Source organism: Acanthochromis polyacanthus, chromosome 13, assembly GCF_021347895.1.
Source record: "Acanthochromis polyacanthus isolate Apoly-LR-REF ecotype Palm Island chromosome 13, KAUST_Apoly_ChrSc, whole genome shotgun sequence".
Taxonomy (NCBI): domain Eukaryota; kingdom Metazoa; phylum Chordata; class Actinopteri; family Pomacentridae; genus Acanthochromis; species Acanthochromis polyacanthus.
This window is the reverse complement of record NC_067125.1, coordinates 29671447-29691696: the sequence shown is the minus strand read 5'-3', so window position 1 is coordinate 29691696 and position 20250 is coordinate 29671447. Positions and strand designations below refer to the sequence as shown.

At 39.5% G+C, this 20250-nt stretch overlaps 1 protein-coding gene and 1 long non-coding RNA gene across 2 annotated transcripts; one reads left to right on the top strand and one right to left on the bottom strand.

Annotated features, from left to right (window-relative positions):
* Nucleotides 1-5311: 5311 nt before the first annotated feature.
* Nucleotides 5312-13236, bottom strand: LOC127536680 (uncharacterized). Its single transcript, XR_007945776.1, has 2 exons — nucleotides 13113-13236; nucleotides 5312-11425 (listed from the first exon to the last, which is right to left on the bottom strand). It is a non-coding gene; the product is annotated as an uncharacterized LOC127536680 (long non-coding RNA).
* Nucleotides 13237-13240: 4 nt separating this feature from the next.
* On the top strand, nucleotides 13241-20238 carry trmt9b (tRNA methyltransferase 9B). The gene is made up of 4 exons (XM_022189161.2): nucleotides 13241-13468; nucleotides 17184-17383; nucleotides 17560-17733; nucleotides 18126-20238. The coding sequence occupies exons 2-4, from the start codon at nucleotides 17221-17223 to the stop codon at nucleotides 19076-19078; spliced, it is 1290 nt and encodes a 429-aa protein (XP_022044853.1). The 5' UTR covers nucleotides 13241-13468; nucleotides 17184-17220; the 3' UTR covers nucleotides 19079-20238.
* Nucleotides 20239-20250: the final 12 nt, after the last annotated feature.

Sequence of the window (20250 nt, the reverse complement as noted above, 5' to 3'; positions counted from 1 at the left end):
TGTGACAGTCTGCTCCAAACATCATCACTTGTGTGGTGGCCTCTAGCAAGATGACAATATCTCATCTTAGTGTGGTTTTCCGTGTGTCCAACTGCCAGTCTCCTGCTGAGTTCTGAGGGTTTTTGCTGCTCACCTGCTCTAACAAAATCAGGGTAAATGAATGTGAGAGAATTTATTCAAATACACTGTAAATGTCAGTGTCTTAAATGTGGCCCAGCTGTTACCTATTATCCTACCTCCATGTTTGCATTTTCTTTGTGCTTCCTCTGAGGAACATTTGCAGCTGCATGAGAAACAACAATCTCCAGGCTGAAGGCTAGCTAGAATCCTGGCCTCAAAACACAAACATTGTGTAGGATGGTGCATGACTACTAACCGATTTCAAGGCTGAATAGACTCAGCAGCGTCAGAGGAACCGACAGTTGAGCAGCTGCTGACACCTTCAGTGACCCACTTTGTTGGCTGGCCAGCAGTGTAAATGTGTTTGAACTGTGTGTTGCCAAGGCATGTGTAATGTTAACGTGAGAATCCTGCAGCAGGAGAAAGCATCAGTGCTTGACAGTTGTGATTAGTGCTTTGAAGTCACTGCATAGCAGCTGAGAATAACTGTTATTACTGCTGCCATTAAGCATGTTAGTGGGCAAAAAGGCAGAATAAATCAGAGCTGACTCACATGGGAACAACAGAAACTGGACATAGCGAGCTAATATCTTGTAATTATCACATTTGAAGGCACTGAAAAGCTATGTTTAATGGTTTAGAATGTATTTCATTGTAATATTTATAAAGCTGTTGCCTACATTTCATGCATTTGCAAGTGGAAAATCAGGAAACTGCAGCTCAAGATATTATTTGTTTGAGGCGAAAGAGATAAACATGTGCTTGACAGGGCTGCAAACAAACCACCTTTTAAATTAAAAAATAAATAAAATAAAAACTTACGCCATAGTGATGATTTCCAACATATGGGTTAAGTCCATACTGTAAATGTTGATCTTATATTTTGTTTTCAGCCTCTAGATTTAAGTGGGCAGATATGTTTTTTTAGTTTTGTTTATTTTTTTTAATCTGTATTTTTCCTCCAGTCGCAGCCTTCAGATGCAAACAGTGAATTTAAATTAAAGCTCGTTAATCCTCGTGGGTAAATGGATGAAGCAGAAAATAAAAGCTCTCGTGAGCTGTCAGAAATGGTTCATGTTGTTTATTGTGGTCGTCACGTGACGCTGACAGCCAATAAGAGCAGAGCTCTGCTGCCGCACAGCGTGTCATCTTTTTACACACCTACAGCCATCAGCTGAGTCAAGTCTTTCACAATAAGAGCAAACAACGGATCACACCTTCTTCAAAAATAAAAGCGTCACTCTGTGGCTATATTTTTTGCAAAGAGAACTTGCTTTCACTGCTGTATAGAAACAGTTAAAAAAAAAACATAAATCTGCAAATACTGGAAAGCAGGCAAGCAAATTCACTCATATGTCACCATATCATACCAGGGGTGGATCCAGGTTAATTCTAGTGTGTGTGGGGGGCGGGGGGGGGGGGGGGGGGGGGGGGCACAGGGTGGTACAACTGATATTTTGGGGGGCCACTGAAAAGTTGTAAAAAAAAAAAAAAAGAAAAAAGCTGCAACCGACCTTTCATGTTTACAAAGTATTTTTCATGTTTGGTTGTTTTTTTTTTTTTTTTGGCTCTTTAACCGAATAGGAAAGCTGTATATAACCTTTTCATTTTGGACTGTTAGCATTCAAATTATGATGGACTTGTTTCCTTGTTTATGTGAATTACAGCATCAATAGCTGCAGCCTCTGCCTGTTATGTAAAACTGGTAAGCTCAACAACAGTATCCTGAGGGAAATTAAGTGACAAATATTGTACAAGAACAGCTCTATATACAACCCTGCCACTTCTGAGAATGTTTACTGACAATTATCTCACCTAAAATAAGAAATAATATTCTGTACTTTGAGCAACTAGTTCTCAGCTGTATACCAGAAACATCATAGTGTTCTGTATACTACTCAGTCTAAATCAAAATGAGTACTACCCAATACACAGTGAACAACAACAATCTGTACCCTTGATCTGTGGTAAAATAATCTGAAATCTTCTGTGCAGTAATGTAAATTTTAAAACACAATGAAATACAGTAAGTGACACTCTATACATTTAATAGTAAACCTGAGAACAATGATAGACAGCAACAATACTCCAAATTCTCAACTCAAATACAATAAAATACAATAAGCAACACTCTATACATTTAACAGCAAACCTGAGAACAATAATAAACAGTAGCAATATTGCGTATTCTTAAGTCATTTAATGGTGCACAGCTCAGCAAACATCATAGTGTTCTGCATAGAAATCACAAAAAGCTGCTCTCAATAATCTTTCACAGTGAGCAGATGTTCTTGTGTTGCAGGTCCATGGTCCAGACGTGGCTATCAAACAGGCCAGGGGGGGTCTGGCACCGTGGACTTCCTAGAGCACCTTCTCTTTTTGCATTCTTCATATGGGATGGAAATAAAGTAACGTTAAGTACGTCGATCAAAGGCCTGTAGGTGTGAAGCAGGAAGCCCTCCAGAACGTGGATGTGAGTCTCCTCCTCCTCTTTGTGGTCGGACTTCGGGACGATCTCTGTGCCCAGGGTGTTATTAACGCCATGAGACTTCTCAAACTTCACCGGGTTCTCCAGGCACGCAAAGATCGTACTCATCATGGTGTCCATGTCCAGAGCTGTGATGACAACGTACTGCTTAAAGCCATCTTCACTAACTTCAATCTGATCTTGGGGTTTGAAGAAGTCAACCACACAGCAGTTGGGCAGGTTCTTGATCAGGCCGTTGGTGAGGGTGGTTTTCCCTCCATCGGTTACGCCGCCGATGCCGATGATGTACTACATGTTCTCAGATTGGTCAAAGCTTGGAAAAAGGGTCAAAAACGTCAAAAACCGGGTCGGGGGTGATTGGATGTGGAAGAAAGCTGAAAAAGAGACGGTTGCAGCAGGAAATGTCAACTATTTGAGTAATCCATGGCACTTGAGTTTAGTGAGTAAGGTAAGAGCAGAAAGGGAGCTGCCACTCAGATGCGGGTCTTCCACTGAGAGAGGACCTCTTTCTCTGCTACACATACTGCCCTAGTTGAGGTTTTAGGTGGAATATTCCTTTAACCAGCCCCTCAGGTCTCTTTGAGGATTTGGATGGAATACTCGGTTAAACCAACATTTTAGGTGCATGTGCAGGGATTTTTGGTGAAATATTCCTTTAAGCACATCCACCTTAAAGGAATATTTCACCAAAAATCCCTGCACATGCACCTAAAATGTTAGTTTAACTGAGGACCTTGTAAGTGGAATACTTCCTGAAACCAACCTTTTAGGGCAACATTCAAAGATGTGCGGTGGAATATTCCTTTAAACCAACCTAAATTTCATGTTCTGATCATTATCAAGTGAGAAACCTCAAACCAGACTCCTCATAATGATGTTTGAGATTTATGCTGCTGTTCTTTGTTTAGTCCAGACTAAATGACAGAAATCCACAACTGCAATTTTATTTCAGGACTCGGTTATTAAATGTCAAAACAATCCATGTGACTCTAAAAACTCAACAGCTTTACAAACTCTTAGATTAAACTCTCCACAAGGATCCAAAATAAGTTGGACTTCTACATGAGAGCTTTAGTTATTCTTCATCTACTTCCTGAAAAGTTTGGTCAATAAAAAAGACAAAAACTAATATTTTCAGCTGAACTAAAGTCAGACTTTGTGATTTTTCTGCTCACATGTTGTGTTATTGTAAACTTACTCTTTCAAATAAATAGCCACCTAACCCTCTGTAAACAAGTGTTTGTCCTGTTTTAGTCTTGCTCCTCTGTGACCCTAGACAGCCGGTCATAATGTTTTTTGAGTAACACACCATACTATGACGTTTTTACAATGATGGTTCTACTATGGAACCAGTTTGTCATGTTCAGGTATTCTTTGTGTGCAAACTCAAAGACTTCAGGTATCAGAAGGTGGTTTTCAACTTTCTTTGTTAACTTTCTGCTTCAAGTTTAAAATAAAGTTACTTCACTAACCCAGTCCTCTGGACTTCCAGTAAGCTGTGCTCCTATTGGCTGTCCATGTGGCTGCTTGGTGTTATCAGGAACACCTGAGCAGCTCACTGTCTTCCTGCTTTATGTCTGCAGTCAAACATTTCCTCTGCTTCTCTTCATTGAACTGGGTATGGCTCTGTTGCTTTAGTTTGTTCTTTAGGTGTTAGCTTGCAGCTTCCAGCAGTAAAATTGACTTTAATGTGTTTCTTGGTGTGTTTTAGGGCTTTGTACTGGATAGTCGTCTTGGTAAATGTGGTTCTTTAGCCACAGTTAGCACATGGTGCTAATGTGTGCATTGATTAGTGGATTTGGTGCAGCTGAGTTGTCTTATCTTGGCTGTAGTGAGTCTTTAAAGGTTTTTGGTCAGACACATTCTATATTCTTGTTTGTGAACCATCGTTTGTTGTCCAGAAATTAAGAGTTCCTGTTCTGATTCTCCGTTTAAAGAGGTTCTCTGGTAGGCTGCAGGAGACTTTAGCATTTGGATTGTGCTAGTTTGGTTTTGTATAGTTTAATTTGGACGACTATCTTGAGGTACCTCCATGTGGTTTAGTGAGGTTTTCTGTAACAATTCTACGAAGCAACCTGCAGCAGAAGAGACTTTGAGAGTTTATAGGAAGTTCTGGAGACCAGACTTTAGAACAGCAGAAACATTTGTTAGCAGTTTGAGCAGGAGAAGGTGAGCTTCAGAGTAGAAACGAGAAGGAAACCTTCTTGACCCGTGTCGTGAGGTCCTGTACCAAGAGTTTGAGCAGGTTGTGAAGAATCTGTAGTTCTTTGGTCTGAAAGCACCAGAAGAGTCTACTCATTAAAGGAGAAAACAGGAGATATTATTGGTTCTTCTGTCGCTTTGCAGTTTCCTTACTGAATATGAAGTTTCTATTTTAAATGATTTTTCATGTGAGCCCAAGAAGACTTCAATAAACTCCCTCCATCCCCTGGACACAACAGATTTCATTACCATGTTGAATCTTTTTTTAAATGTTTGCGTTTTAATCAGTTTTAGCATCTTTTTTTTCCCTTTCCCTGTTTAGTTTTGTCATCTGTGTGAAAGGTGCTAAACAAATAAAGTTGAATTTATAAACTGAATAACTGACTGCCTCATGATTGTGATAACAGAAGTATTTTTGTTGTGATTTAAGGGTTTGTTTCGTTTTTAAGGTTGGGGTTAAAATCTTGACAGAAAAAAAGATTAAAGAAAAACTACATTAAATACAATTACATTAAACAGACAAATTTTTTAATTAGATAAACAGAAGAAACAAAATGTAATTATGAAATAAAATTTTTTAAATGATTAAACACTAAAGATTAATTATTTTAGATAATTAAACATTTAAAAATTGCAGTTACATTAGAATATTAAACATTTAAAAAATACAAAATATTTAATTATATTAAACCTTTAAAAAGACAAAACATTTAATTAAATTAAATGTTTAATTAGAAAATTAAATCTTCAAGACAGGACTGCACAGTGGTGTCATCAGCACTTTCGCCTTATAGCAAGAAGATCCCCGGTTCAAATCCTGGGGTGGGCCTGGGATCTTTCTGCATGGAGTTTGCATGTTCTCCCTGTTCATGCTTTCTCCAGGCACTCCGGCTTCCTCCCACAGTCCAAAAATATGCTGAGGTTAATTGATGACTCTAAATTGCCCGTAGGTGTGAATGTGAGTTTGATTGTTTGTCTGTATATGTAGCCCTGTGACAGACTGGTGACCTGTCCAGGGTGTCCCCTGCCTTCGCCCGAGTCAGCTGGGATAGGCTCCAGCACCCCCCGCGACCCTAGTGAGGAGAATGGATGGATGAAATCTTCAAGGCAATAAAACTTTAGAAATTAAACAGAGAATACAATGAAGCAATTAAAAAGAACATTAAACACTGAAAGGTGGCTAAACATTTAAAAAGGAAAACCTTAACAAAAATTTAATCTAAAAAATTAAATACTGGGAAAAAAAAGGAAATTTTTCAAACAAGCTGATAAAACATTTGAAAAAACAATTAAACATTAAAAAGACAAAACATTTCCAAATCAAATCAGACATTAGAAAAGAATAAAAGTGAGAAAAGAGCAAAACTAAACATTTAAAAAGAATCAAACTAGAGACAAAACATTCGAAAAGACACCAGTTAGACTTTAGAAGATCAAATTAAACAGAAGAGACATTAAAATGATCAAAAAAAGCAAAAACAGATAAGTGTTTTTTCATCTAAAATGAAAACATCAAGTTGTTTCTTCAAACATTTCCTCTTTCAATGTTCATGGTTTGATTGTGGACAGATTTAGTAAGAATTCATTTAATTTCAGAAACCTGCTTTCCAGTTAAAGTCTACTAGTAGTTGAAGACGATCAAACTAATGTTACCTTCTGATCTCCACAAACTTTACAGTTCAGTGAAGAGAATCAAAGTTTGTTCAGGATTTCTAAAGAACAGGTGAAGGTCTGAGAAGAACTCAGATCGATGGTCTAAATGTGAAATCAAGACTTATGGTCACAAATTTTAAGGTTTCTGTTAACCAGAAAGTTCAAACTAACAGAACTACTGAGAAGCTTTAAAGATTTCAGCCCTCAGACTGTTGAAAGGTTCAAACTAACAGGGGTCTACTCAGGAACTTCTTAAATTTCAGCCCTCAGACTGTCTCAAAGCTCAAACTAACATGAAATCTACTGTGGGACTTAGAAAATTTCAGCCCTCAGACTGTGTAAAAGCTCAGGTTCTGAGGACTCGGGAGGTCTCGAGGCTTTGGAAAGTCTGGGAACTGAGGGTTCAACCCTCCAGCACAAAGGTTGAAGTCCAACCTCCTGAGAAAAACTGTCAAGTCGAGACTCGAGTATATATATAAAAAAAAACCCTCAAAAATTGCAAAAAATAGATGATAAATGCACAAAAAAAGAAGAATTAATATCTGAGTGAGTAGCTCAGGGGGTAAGAAGAGAGACTATAAAGTGGACAGTAGTAGGTTCAAGACCCACCACCAGCATTTTTCTTTCTTTGTCGAAGTTTTTCAAAAAATTTGAGAAGGATCTGATCTTGAACCAGCAACCTGCACCTCCATAGGTAAACCCTGAACTCACTGAGCTACAGATCAGATGAAAGAACATAATTTCGTCGTCCCTTTGTCATCGTAGTTTCCAAGCGACCACATGGGCAGAGCCAAGGCGGAGTCTGGGTGGAGTCAGGGCAGAGAGTAGGAGGGGAGGTGGGTGGCGGCCTCCCCCCTCTACTCCCCACCTCCCCCCACTGAACCCCTCTACTCCCCCACCGCCCACCACACCTTCCCCCGCCCGACGGCTTTTTCGAAAATCCGAGTCTCGACAGGTTTCCCGAGTTTCTCGAGTTTCCACCAGGTCAGAGGCAGAAGAACTTGTCATGAAGAGGTGTTGAAGTCAGCGTTGATGGAGTGACTTTTTACAGCGACTGGAAGGAAGACAACTAGAAGAGCAGATCTTTATCCACCATCCCTAAAATCCATGGAGTCGGCTCCAGAGAAATGAAGGGAGGTCAACTTTTATCAGCCTCCATCCACATGTTCAACTTGATATCTTTACTGTGAGATTTTTAGCACCACAAACCTTTAGTATCACACTTTATTATCATTTATTAGGACTTTAATGGAATCCACCAGCAGATTTAGCTTTTGTTGGGAAACTTCATTCTTGTCGTCATGGGACTGCAGGATTTAAAACTGTTCCTTCTATTTGACCTCATGTTTATTAGTTTTAGTGGAGAAAGTTATTTTAATTGTCGATTCTCTTAAAAACCAAATAATAAATTGGATTAGTCAAGAGGTTTAAATTTCTTACTTTGTCAAATTTTAAATATGACAAAAAATATATAAAAATAAAGCATCTTGAGAAATTTGACCTGTTATTTGCATTATATAAATAAAATTGAATTTAAATTGTATGTATCTTGTAATGGAGTAATTCAGCCATATATGTTGAAAAACACATTTTCTTTGTCCATTAATCTGTTGTTTTCTCCAGTAATTCATTTCTTGTTTTGGTTTATAAAATGTCAAACCCAAATATATTCAGTTTAATGTCATAAAAACCAAAAAGATTCACATTCATGATGCAGGAATCAGGCAGATTTTCACTTTTTATCTTAGTTTAGTCAGAAAGATAGTTGATAATGTGTCAATTGTTGCAGCTTGTCAGCCATAAAAGGTTTTAATGTTTGGGGCTGAGTGTTAAAAATCATTTAGAAATCAACATCAACAAAACACTCAAGGTTTTGAACATCATTAAAGGGAAATCCAACTTTTGCATGGCAATGTCTAACTGAAGGACATTTATTTCCAACATAAATGTGTGATATTCATCCTCTGGAGCTTCTCTTCACATCGTCGTCCACTTAGACTGGTTTGGTCAGGAGCATGAGCAACAAACATTTGAAAAACTGCACTTTAACATCAGTGAATGACACTGAAGTTTAATCTCTACATAAATGAGACTGAGTCTGGATGTGCTGCTCTTTCATTAACTCCTAAGTTTTGGGAAAGTTCAAACAAAAGAGGACAGTTCAGATAAGACTTAAGAATGAGCTTATTTTGAACAAACACCTCAGACTTTCTGAGCTTCAGCACCTCTAGCAAGATATTTTAGGAACAAGCAACTCAAGAGATCCAGAAGTTCTGGAGAGTTAGCTTTAGCTGAGCCAAAGAACATGTGGGACGCTAACCTAGCAAATATTTCAGACTTTCCTCCGGTAATTCTGAGAAATAATTTCCTATTTAATGACAGAGCTACACATCTAAACTCAGTCTCATTAAAACATATTAAAGTGCAGTTACCCAAAATGTTTGTTGCATGAGCTCCAACAAAACCTGTCTAGGTAGAACCCACTTTGACAAACAGGAAGTGGAAGATTCCAAGCAGATTTATGGAAGGGGGAACCGGACTGTACTACATGTGGTCAAGTATAGAGGGGTGTTTTGTGGGTTTTTAAGGCTGATAATGATTATTAGTGAGACATTTGGAGGAGATATTCATTTGCAGTAAATGCAAGTATTTAAAATCTTGGAGTTGAACTTAGAAGAACACAAACTCTAACAGAAAACTTTGTTGATACATTTTGTTTTGTTTACAGATGTTAAAGGCGTTTTATTCATGACATATAACCAATCAAATCACTCCAGAAGACAGAGCGACCACAGGTAGATAAAGGTTCAGAGCCAAAGTATTAGTATTATTAGTTTAAAATATATTCGGATACCAAAATTAATATCCGGATACCGCCGTAGCAAACGAATATTCGGATATTCCGGATATTCGGGTCCAGCCCTATGGACAGCATGCTATACTACGACGTTTTTAGAGCGACATGCTATAATATGACGTTTTTAGAGCGACATGCTATACTACGACGTTTTTAGAGCGACATGCTATAATATGACGTTTTTAGAGCGACATGCTATACTATGATGTTTTTAGAGCGACACGCTATACTACGACGTTTTTAGAGCGACAAACTACACTATGATGTTATTAGAGCGACATGCTATACTATGACGTCTCTCAGGTTTTCTCTGCTATTTATATTTTATTATCTGTGATTATTTAATTATTTCATTGCTGTAAAATAAAGTTGGAGGCATAAAGGTTCATTTAGTTATTTTATTCCTGAAATCTTTGACGTAGCAAAACTAAACTTCCATTTTCCTTCTTGTACTTCTGATACTACAATTAAACATGTCTTCAACATGGATCATCTGGTTTTAAATGAATCAGCAGCAACATCACAACAACAAATGAGACAATTTTCAACAAATGAATGAAACTGATGTCATTTAAAACTATCACAGTCTGTTTTAGTGTCAAATTAAAGCTGATTAATGACAACTAGAACATTAATGTTACTGTTTGAATCACATTTAAGATTCCCGATTTTTACTTTAACATCAACCATCCACAGTTTTATGAACTTAATGAATCAGATTACAGGAACACAACACACTTCAGCTGCTGACAGGAAACAACACAAACATCGTTAGCTTGATGCTACATTTAACTACTAATCAGGACTGGTCAGCTAGCTCGGTTAGCATCGCTAATTCACATTAAAGCTAATATTCACTGGATGCTAACTCTCTTCTCTTGTCAACACACACAATTAAACTCCACCAACTCCTGTGGTTGACTGCTCACATTATATCTGATTCTAAAGTTGAAGATAAAGTTCATTAAAACCGGCATCGATCAGTAAATTATCATACATTACCGACCAGCTGTCGGAGTCCTTCAGTGTCTGTTGGTCCAATCAGCCGAAGGGCTGAATTACTGAACTGAAAACTGATTAAAACAAGACAACGGACAGTAAAACTGTCTGTGGAAAATGTGCTGCTGTTCCACCGATAAATACCAACAAACTAAAACAAACTTGGTGGAAGTGTTGCTTGTAGTGATTTTTTTTTTAATGAATAGCAAATATGAGGCTTTTATTTTTCTGGAAGTAAAAGAAACGTTGCTTATCCGTAGTTTCGCTAACTTAACTTTAGCTGCACTTTATCAGTGTTCTGATAGATTTTTTTTTCATATTAAAACAGTTGCACTTCCTTTGTATATTTGGTCGTTTCTTCTGTTGCTGCTGTACCATTACAATTATATTTTAATATCACTTTAAATACAGATAATTGAAAAGAAAAAAAACTACCTCTTAAATACTCAATGAACTGATACCTCATCTAGTGTTAATCTGAATTCTTAATCATATAAAATGACAAAATAAAAGCCGTTTTGTATTACGGAAAAATTACGTGATTTCAAAAATGTGACTTCGAAAATGTAAATCAAACTAACAAGCGTTAGCTAGTTGCTCCACTTGCTCTGAATATTTTTGTTCTCATCTTTGTCAAGCCCAAACGAAAAATTAATCCATATTCTGGCTACATTACCAACAACAGCATCCCTGGAATGACCGGAAGTTAGCCAGCCTAGCGGAAGTGCTAATGAGGTCTGCTCTGGCAGGTATTATTACCGTCACACATGTAGCTTTTCAAATAAATCCTGTCCAAGACACAGAGGTGTAGCTCCGTTTCAGTGTGAGCTCTAATGTTTCTCTGTGTGACTGTGTCTGACTAGCTCTAATAAAATCCTCCTGTTCACTGTGAGCTGCAGCCATAGATATCTATCTATCTACTGATTCATATCTATAAACACTATTCTGGTCCGATGCAGTCTCGATGATAACGTTTCAGGAGTTCGTGAGAACGCAAGTACGGACAGTTACGTACTGAGAAACGGCCACAGTCTTCTTACCACAAAGGTACAAAGCTGCTCGTCTTCTCCCCCGGCATCAGGAACGTCTTTAAAGCTTCTTCAAATCTAAAGGAAATACAATCAAAAGATCAAACTAAGGTGCATTCAGGTGCAGTCAGACAATGAAATTGCGTTCAGAAGTGTCGGAAATCAGAGTATCAGTAATGCAAATGGGGCACACGGGGCGGCCAATCAGATCATGGAAGATCTGCCACTGTATCATACACAGTGATTAATCAAAGTTCTTTACAGGCAAACATAAAAAATAAAACAAATAAAAGACAAAATACATAATACGGCAGAATAAAAATGTAATAAATATCGATTAATCCAACACAGAAGAGTTTAACAGAGTTACAAATTTTATAGAATAGTTAAAACTAATTTAAATAGGAGAAAAATGAAAAGCTTTAGAAAAAATAAAGCATGTGAAAGACAGAGTATGCAATAAATAGAAACAAATAATTATCAAAGTGTAGACAAGTTGAACAAAGGTACAAGCAGTTTGGACCAGACATTATGATAAAAATGATTACTCAAAAACAGTGAAAGAAAGAATTGTCATATGCTTTCTCCTAAAAATGGCCAGAGCTGTGGTGAATCTGAGATCCAATCAAAGGGATCTGGATCTAGCAGCACTCAGCATCATAACTAAATGCCAATTTACCATTTCTGGTCTGAATTCTGGTCACAGATAACAGATCAGTCCCTGCTGATCTTAGAGACCTTCTAGACCTGTACCGAGCAAACATATCCTGGATATATATTGGTCCTAGACCATTCACAGACTTACACATAGTCAGTAGGGACTTAACAGGGAGTCAGTACATTTTGAAAATCTGAAGAATGTGTTCAAAATGCACAATATTTCATTTTTTTTAAATTAATCAAACTGTTAAAATTAAGTTTTAAACTGGAAGCATATTTCTAAAACGAATACAACTCGTAACAACATAAAAATAAGTGTTGCTCCTGTAATTTTACATACTTTCTTTGTTGAATGAGAGATATTTTGTACAATTAGAAAACAAATCCCAACAAAAATGTTGAATGAATGTATTAATCAGTGTATTCTATTGATTAGAATTTGTTATCTATCTATCTATCTATCTATCTATCTATCTATCTATCTATCTATCTATCTATCTATCTATCTATCTATAAGTTCGATATATTATAGGCAATTTAATTATTTTTTCACTTGTAAATATCCGATGCTAAGCATTAAAAGGCCAAAAATATGCTTGATTAATGTAAAAATTACAGTAATTTATGTTTTTATTACATTTTTAGGACCCTAACTTTATGAAGAGTACTGCTCTTTTATTGTCGCTTTAACAGTGTATTCTTTTCTGGTCCTATATTGGTATATCAAGCAGATTTTTTGTTGACTTATGATATTATTATGAGTATTCTTAAAATGTTATTACCGCCCGGCAAAACAGCGTTTTCCGGAAGGTATTGTTTTCAGCTGCATGGTCTTGCTTGCTTGTTTGCCTGTAACAATTTGGTTTCCGCACGATAACTCGATAAAATCTTGATGTAGCCTCACCATATTTGGTACACATGTGTACCATAATAAGACACAGGTCAAGTTCGCATTTGGTGACCTTGACCTCATTTTCAAGGTCACAGGGGTCATCTTTGTCGCCGGGCGGTCCAAGTTTGGTAAAACTTCTTGTTTTATTTTTAAATATCATAGTTATCATGAATAATGTCATGGCACTCTTAACCTAATAAAAAAATCCTTTACCTTAGCTATGATACAAACACGAAATTGCTCCGCTTAGAATTCCTTTTATTTTGAAAAACCTCCCCGGATGTGTTGCTCCGCACTCTCAACACCTTGATAGGTGAGCAGCTCAACGTGCTGTGGGTTTGATGTTGTCCTGCGGCCAGTGCGCTGCTGGCGGTCACACTCGGCGGGTCTTCGCTTCGGTTTCACGGTGTTGGTCCTCACCATGTCGGTGACGGACCCGGTGCCGCCGTGTGGAGCAGCTGCCTCCGATCCCGGTGACACGTCGATCATATAGATCCATCAGAGGGAAGTTTACCTTCAGCGACCTGAGCTCTGAGGCGGATTATTGCACGGTGGCTGCTACGTCCACGGTTAGTGATGTTGCGTTTTTGGAGTGTTTTAGAGGGAAGTGTGTGCCCAATATCTATAAGATAATAGCATCTATTGCAGTGCAATAATGACATTCTAACTGATTAAAACAACCTTATGTGTTTGTGTTTTTAAGAGTCTAGATTGGTTAAACCTGCATCAGTTTAAAAAAAACAAAAAACTAACTTTGAGAGTTCAAGTAGCATCTCACATACAGAAATTTGAAGAATGTAGTTGTAATTTAGAGCACCTGTAATTATGATTTAATTGAATTGCAGTTGTCTGTCCTTATCTCTATGCCTTGCCTCCGAATGCCTTTTATTTGCTGCACATTTTACCATCCAGTGCCAGTAATGAGGGAGTTTAAGTTGAGCAGACTAAACCTCTCGACCTCTCACCACATGTTGAGTCATTAACTGCTGGCATACTTGATGGATAAACCTGTTCTCTCTCTGTGGCTGCTCACAATAACACCTCTGAGGTCACGGCTGTCAACATGAACCAGGAACATCAGTTTACAGCCACATATGTGCTCAATAACACAAGGAGGGTTCAAAGGCAAACGCTGTGTGACCAAAATATCCTCCTGTCCAACCAACAGATCATTTTCCAGGGAAGCTACGGGCAGCCACGAATGATCAAACCAGTTACTGATTCCACCTTTATCCTCTGAATGTCCTCCACCTCGGACAAAATCTGTGTGCTGGACGCTGCCTCTGTCCTCTGATTTAATTTTAGGTCCCATTGTCAGTCAGAGGCAGTGCTGTGAGCCTCCCCAGCTGCTGGTTACATAATATCAGCTGAGGACTACCATGGTCTAGTGAACACAGGGGAAAACTCAGGCGCAATTGAACACAGACAACACTGAAAGAGGCCCAGATTACAGCGTTGCATAAGGGATGTTTCACTTCCACTTGGCTGGGGCGATGCAGATGATGGTGGTCCAGAAATAGGTCTGAGTGAAGGATGCTGCATACACTGTATTTACCACCGCAGGAGAGCAGGAGACAGCCTGTTATTGCACAGTGAGGGGAGAGGGAAATATTTGCATTTCGTGCAGCAGAGGTCGGCCTTTGTTGCTAATATCCTGTCGTAAATGTTCCCAGTAATGCTCGCTGTGTGCACAATGGGAACCAGTACATAATAAATCCCAGGACCTATCAGTCTCGTGTCTTTTAAGAGAGGTGGAGGGGAAATGTCTGATAGCTTTGCTTCTGGTTGACCTCATCAGCAAAGTGCACTGTGGCATAACATGCTTCATTAGGCTGCAACGCTCAATTTTAGATAAATTAATGTGAATTTCTTCACTTGGAACAGTCTTATATTCTGTTTGACAGCCCACCGTGAATGGATGGAGGATGAAGTAGACTGTTAATAAATATTAGGCAGTGCATTTAGAGATCTACATGAGTGGGAAACTTTCCTCGTGTTCTATTCAGAAGATTTAAATAGTATATTCTCTATATGTGTAGCAGTGATTATTGATTTTGCCACTCATGTCAGCTTTATGTTGACACTGACATATGGTGTCTGCTGGGGCGGTTTAGCAGCACCGACAGCTTTCATCCATCACAGCTGATTCTAAACAATGTACAGAAATGTACTCATGTTAAATCATGTACTGCATGACTTAATGATTTTTTGATGCTTAATGTCAGCGTTTGTACAAAAATGATGTTGGATGCAGATGTAGAAATAGCTTCTGTCTGACTAAATTGTAGGGAAGCGCCTGTTTTCTTGATGCCACATTCAATATGGCATTGTCATCAGTAAAGTTTGACATCTGTAATTTAAAAAAGATTAGAAAAGCAGAAAAAAAAGTCAGAGCAGGCAACAGTTATGACTTCAGTTTGATAAATGAATAGTATGTGAAACAGATAAATAGATACTTTATTAATCCCAAGGGGAATTCAAATATATGTCATAATATAAGACAAAACAGGCAGGTTAGTAACCAGATTAACATTAAGGTTAATATATACACTTAAAAAATTGCTGTACAATACTATAAACAAAACCCTTCTAATTTTAAACTCTATAGAACACTAAATGTAATAAAAGTCAATACACAATGTTGCATTTTTGATTCTCATCTAAACCAAATGATGTCAAGCAGCAAGAAAACCTGCGATAAATTGATCCTGCATATGTGCAGCTCTGATTGCACATTTGCAGTTTACACACAAATGCTTGAGTCAACATGTGATGGAAACTGCGTTTTGTGTGGATTTTATTTGCATGAAATTAATTCAGCCACCAGATAATAACCACACGGGTCAAACGAGAACTCTGCATATTGAGACGTTTTCCCTTAAAGTAACAATCGAAGCCTTCGGATGATAACGTAGAACAACTCTTTGTACATGTGGTGCTCGAGGGAGCCACAGCAGCAGCACTGCAGGAGCTGTGGGCTGCATCCTAATAAACTGAGATGACTGCAGTGGGAGCTGTGAATAACACAAACATCACAATTACATAATCCCTAAAATTCTCAGTAGAGTCTCAAATTCTATGACAAATCTGAGAATTGAATATACATATACTGTATAGAGTAATGTAGGGAGTCTGTTGTTGTTGGAGATCATTCTTTATGATTATAGCTGCATATTTAGGGTTGATGATGTTGTATTTAGCTCTGAAGTCCTTATTTCAACATCTTCAGGTCAGAAACAGACATATTTGTGTTAAATACATGCATGTCAAACTACCCTGCAAGTAGCCACATTTATGTATCAGAGGAAATAACAACAACCTCCACTAAAGCGGTAACACAGTTAGTGTTGCAGTGCTGTCAGATGATCTAAAATAATGCAATCAGACCGAAAGTCTATTCACATGTGTATAAATTAGCCACAGATTTCCGGGGAAGTAGAACAGCTTCCTCAGAATCAATGAGGGTCACATTAGGTGAGCGTGAGTCCTGGAGGAAGAGCTGATGCTGAAGTCTCTCACTGCTTTTAACACCTATGGAAGTATGACAGCATGCAGACCCCAGCGGCAGCCCGGTATCCAGTGAAAATCATTAACTAGAGCATGATCGATGCCAGTGTGATTGTTTGTCTGTATATGTAGCCCTGCGACAGACTGGCGACCTGTCCAGGGTGTCCCCTGCCTTCCCCCGAGTCAGCTGGGATAGACTCTAGCACCCCCCGTGACCCTAGTGAGGATAAAGCGGTGTATAGAGAATGGATGGATGATCAATGCTGTTTGTTCTGCATCTTGTTGTTGACAAAAATGAGTTATTCATTGACTTTTCACCTCTGTTTTACTGTAAAAACAATATGCCACAGGTGCTGTGAAAATAAACCTCGTGAGGTGAGATCTGCCTCCTCGCTGTTGCTTGGTTTGGTTAGTTAATTTCTGGTTACGACCAAAGGATGGCATATTCAACCTACTGAGCTGTACTAGAGATGTTTCACCTCAGCCTGCCCTTGAGGAGGACTGCCAGCTGGATGTGAGACTTCTTACTGATGCTGCTGTTACTTGAAGTACAAAGCGAAGGGTTTGGCATTAAATTACCGCTGCGGCCTGACAGATGTTTGAGTGTGTCTGCTGATTAAGACTTCCAGCTGACCTTGTTAGACCTTAACAAGCATGTCTGTCTGGAGGAGCACCACTGCGCTGTTCCACTTCAGGGGCCTGCATGTTAAAGAAACGGGGTCACTATGTAATGGATTAGTCATTTAGAAGTAAGCAGAGATTATTTTGTCCTTGCAGCCATGATGCTTTGAGGCCGCTGCATGAGGCAGCCCGGATGAACATGATGGAGGAGGCTGCCAGTCGGCTCGAGCGAGACCATGTGCACAGTGTCTATGACAAGATTGCTCCATATTTCAACGACAGCCGCTACAAAGCCTGGCCAAAGGTACGACAGTTCCTGCTGGACCTGCAGCCTGGGAGCATCGTCGCTGACATTGGTGGGTGTCACTTGATCACCAATATATGCTGCTTTTTCTGTTGTTTTTGGAAACACAAGTATTTCCTAAAGTGTCCTTTCTTTAAAGAGAAGGATGATATATTTTAAATCCAATCAGGCCACTTATCTTTCATAATCACTCTCTTACCCTCTAACTGACCGTCTCGCCCTTGGCAGGTTGTGGCAACGGCAAGTATCTCCACATCAACGAGGAAGTGTTCAAGCTGGGATGCGATGTGTGTCGCCCCCTGGTGGACTTTGCCTGGAGCCAAGGACACGAGGTCCAGATGTGTGACGGACTGCATTTGCCTTACAGAGACGGCTGCTTCGACGCTGTACTCTCTATTGCAGGTAATAAACATGTGCACACAGTCAAAGAGATGTTTGGATGTTGCTGATTCCTCCCACTCCACTCAGGGACAAATCACTCCCTACATATGCGTGTTGCAGCTGCCGTTTGCGTGGAATTAAATTAAACTCAAAATAATAAACTTCAGTTCACCATGAATTTGTGTTGCCTAGCCAACAGTGTGAAATAATTCATGTGTCCTCTAACAAAAGAGTGTAATTAGGCCCAAAGATGACAACAGACACCCACACTGTTAATTTATCTTGTACGCCTTCCACACTGTGCATGAAGTGTTCTGTTGACTGCAAGTGCTGAATGTGACACAACATCATAATTAAATAAATGCCTACGCACCAGCCTACTAAATTATGACAAATGAATGTTTATGTCGCAGTCATTCACCACTTGTCCACCAAAGAGCGTCGTATTCGAGCAATAAAGGAGATGGCTCGCACCCTGCGAGTGGGTGGACGAATTATGATCTACGTGTGGGCCATGGAGCAGAAACGGCGGAAGTTTGAGAAGCAGGACATCTTCGTTCCCTGGAACCCCAATCCTCACGTGGCCTCTGGCTTCAACGGGGAGCACGTCAAACCCCGGAGGAGAGCGACAGCACAGAGTGTGAGCGAAGCCATAGACAACACTGAAAAGCACAGGAAGGTTAGAAGCACATCCTCTGTGGCGGACGAGGAAGATCTGTCCCGCAGTGTGCCGCAGCAGAGGACTCAGAGACTGTGGTTCTTCTCCAGGTCTCTGGATTCTGTGTTTGACTTCGGGAGCTTAGCCATCTCCCGGTCGTCCTCCAGAGACCTGAGCACTTTATCCTCCACCTCGGGCGAAAACGAGGGGAACAAGTCCAACCAGCGCGGGAGAGGACGAGGCCTCATCAAACAGGTCTCCAGCTTCTTTTCCCCTCCGTCTGTGATCGGATCGGAGGAGGACGTCTTCGGCTCCGTCACAGACCTGCACAAGGGACAGAAAGATCCCGGAGGCAACAACAACAACACCGGCACAGAAAACCAGAGCGTTGCAGTATCTTTAGCCCAGGAGTGCGGCTCTTGGGCTCTGCCAGATCTGGTCTCTTTGCAGCGGGAGCCCCTGAAGCAGTCTGAAGATGAAAGAGAGGGAGGGCAGCAGGGAGAAGAGCAGCAGGGAAGCACACTGAGTCCTCAGGGGAGCGAAGGGCAGGTGGAAGGCTCCTGCCTGAGGTACTATCACGTCTTCAGGGAGGGAGAGCTGGCAGAGCTCATAGAGAATCATGTCGAAGAGCTGCACGTGAAACACGCCTACTTCGATCACGCCAACTGGTGTGTGGTGGCAGAGAAAGTCCAGTTGTGGAAAATCTGATTTGAACTTGTTTACTTTGCATTCCCTCTGCCTCAAATTTTAGCACTGAGTCACACATTTGATTATTATTGCGTTCTCATACTGGAGAAGTGTAGAAATGTACAGATGTAGCCATTGTTGAAGCTACAGTTAACACTAAACTACTCCACTGCTGACAGTCTTTACCGAAAGTGTGAATTTTATTATTTAAATTTTTATTTCAGGAGTTCTAGAACCAGCTGACTCACTGTAGTGTTTTAATCGCTGTAATATTTCAGCACAGAGGATGTTCAGCAATGGCTCTAACTGTATACTATACCACATTTTTAAAGTATTTATTCTATTTCAATACATGAAGCCAACAAGCAGTATCCAAATCACCAGTGTGTTCTCTTTTGTCAGAAATGAGTTTTTAATATTTTATGTTTTTTCTAGAGCGAGCTCCATGGCTGCGACTGATTTTAGCTGTTTTCAAAGAACATTTCTTTAAAGGAAATGTTAGGAAATGCACTGTTTTTGTCTTTGGGCTTTAAATTTTAGCCTTAAGATGAATTAGAGAGGTTTTACAGTATACAGTTTGATTTGCTGTTATATGTTCATATGCGCTGATATCAGTGGAAACATCTCAGTTTCGTCGTGTCTGCCTGCTTTACAATCGCACGTTCCTTCCAAATGTGCAGCAGATATCTGTCAGAGTTCTTAGTGAGGCTTTCTGTAAAGTGCTCATGTGTAATCTATCACAACACTGTCGTAAAAAGAGCTCTAAGTTGTGCAGAATATCTTTCAAAACATTAGTGCCATTGTCGTCTTGTTTCAAAAATCACGTTGCCATCGTGTGCGTGTGTGTGCTCTCGATGTTAGTATTTGCAATAGTTATGTGTTGTCTTGTAATCGGCTGAATATATAACTTGTATGTTTCAGCAAATCAACTGCCTCATATACTGTGAATAAACATTGCACTGTACCACAAATATACCGCTGCTTGATGTCAGTGAATGACATGAAAATAGGTGACACTTGAAACATTCTGGTTTTCTGTCCACATCGTGCCACGGACGGTGCATCTTCTCATCAGTACAGTATGTGTGGACCAACTGTGACAGCGGTACCTTAATGTCTTATGTGACCTGATGTAAATACTTTGATTGTAGTTACTTTCCTTATTAAACATTTTTTGCTCACGAGTGTTTTCG

Bases quoted from the DNA above. Each gene is read 5' to 3' on its own strand.
- trmt9b (XM_022189161.2), top strand. From the start codon at position 17,221: ATGAACATGATGGAGGAGGCTGCCAGTCGGCTCGAGCGAGACCATGTG. The intron at 17,384-17,559 runs GTGGGTGTCACT...CGCCCTTGGCAG, and splicing joins GAGCATCGTCGCTGACATTG to GTTGTGGCAACGGCAAGTAT. The intron at 17,734-18,125 runs GTAATAAACATG...TTTATGTCGCAG, and splicing joins CGCTGTACTCTCTATTGCAG to TCATTCACCACTTGTCCACC.